We start from the raw sequence: 684 nt of genomic DNA on the forward strand, positions 1-684 counted from the left end.
CTGAGTCCCCTTAGTGGGTGCTCTGGGGTCCCACACTGGCACCCCAGAGGGAGTTTAGAGCTCCCCAATACCCTGGTGGGGAAATTCAGGCTCCCCATGCAGGGGCCTAGGGGCAGTTTCAAGGTCTATCTGGATCTCCACCTAGACCCTGGGGATCCCCAAGCATCTAGACCCTGGGAGTCCCCCAAGCACAGGCCCCTCCCTAGGAATGGCAGTGACTTCCCACAGTCTGGTTGCAAGTGGCAGCTTGGGCCTCAGTCCCCCGTAAGACTTCCTGGGCCTGGGTCAGCTCCTGCTCCAGGAGGTGGGTGATGTTTCGACACTCCTGCTCAGCCGGGAGGCCATCCTTGCAAGCTGGCCTATTGAACTTGGCAGCCAAAACGCCTGTTGCCACAGACAGACCTACCACCAGTAACACCAGGAGGCCCAGCAGGATCCACACCCGCACTGGCAGCTTGCGGTCCTCCAGGGTCTTGGGATTCTCATCCCTGGGCAGTGGGGAGTAGCGGTGAGAAGTGGGCGCCATCGAGAGTGATGCAGGGGAGCCTGGGAATGAGTGAGGAAAGAAAGCTAGAACTTTCTACGTGCTGGAACTGCCCCTTATTAGCATGGGATCTATGCCAACCAATGAGAAGTTCCAAGACTGTGCATCTGCAGGAAGAGGACAGTTTAGCTTTCACTTTC

General features: G+C 57.9%; 1 protein-coding gene across 1 annotated transcript; it reads right to left on the reverse strand.

Annotated features, from left to right (window-relative positions):
* Positions 1-202: 202 nt before the first annotated feature.
* On the reverse strand, positions 203-582 carry LOC102245188 (bone marrow stromal antigen 2). Its single transcript, XM_005881652.2, has one exon. The coding sequence runs from the start codon at positions 524-526 to the stop codon at positions 203-205; it is 324 nt and encodes a 107-aa protein (XP_005881714.1). The 5' UTR covers positions 527-582.
* Positions 583-684: the final 102 nt, after the last annotated feature.

Source organism: Myotis brandtii, unplaced genomic scaffold (genome assembly GCF_000412655.1).
Source record: "Myotis brandtii unplaced genomic scaffold, ASM41265v1 scaffold6828, whole genome shotgun sequence".
Taxonomy (NCBI): Eukaryota; Metazoa; Chordata; class Mammalia; order Chiroptera; family Vespertilionidae; genus Myotis; species Myotis brandtii.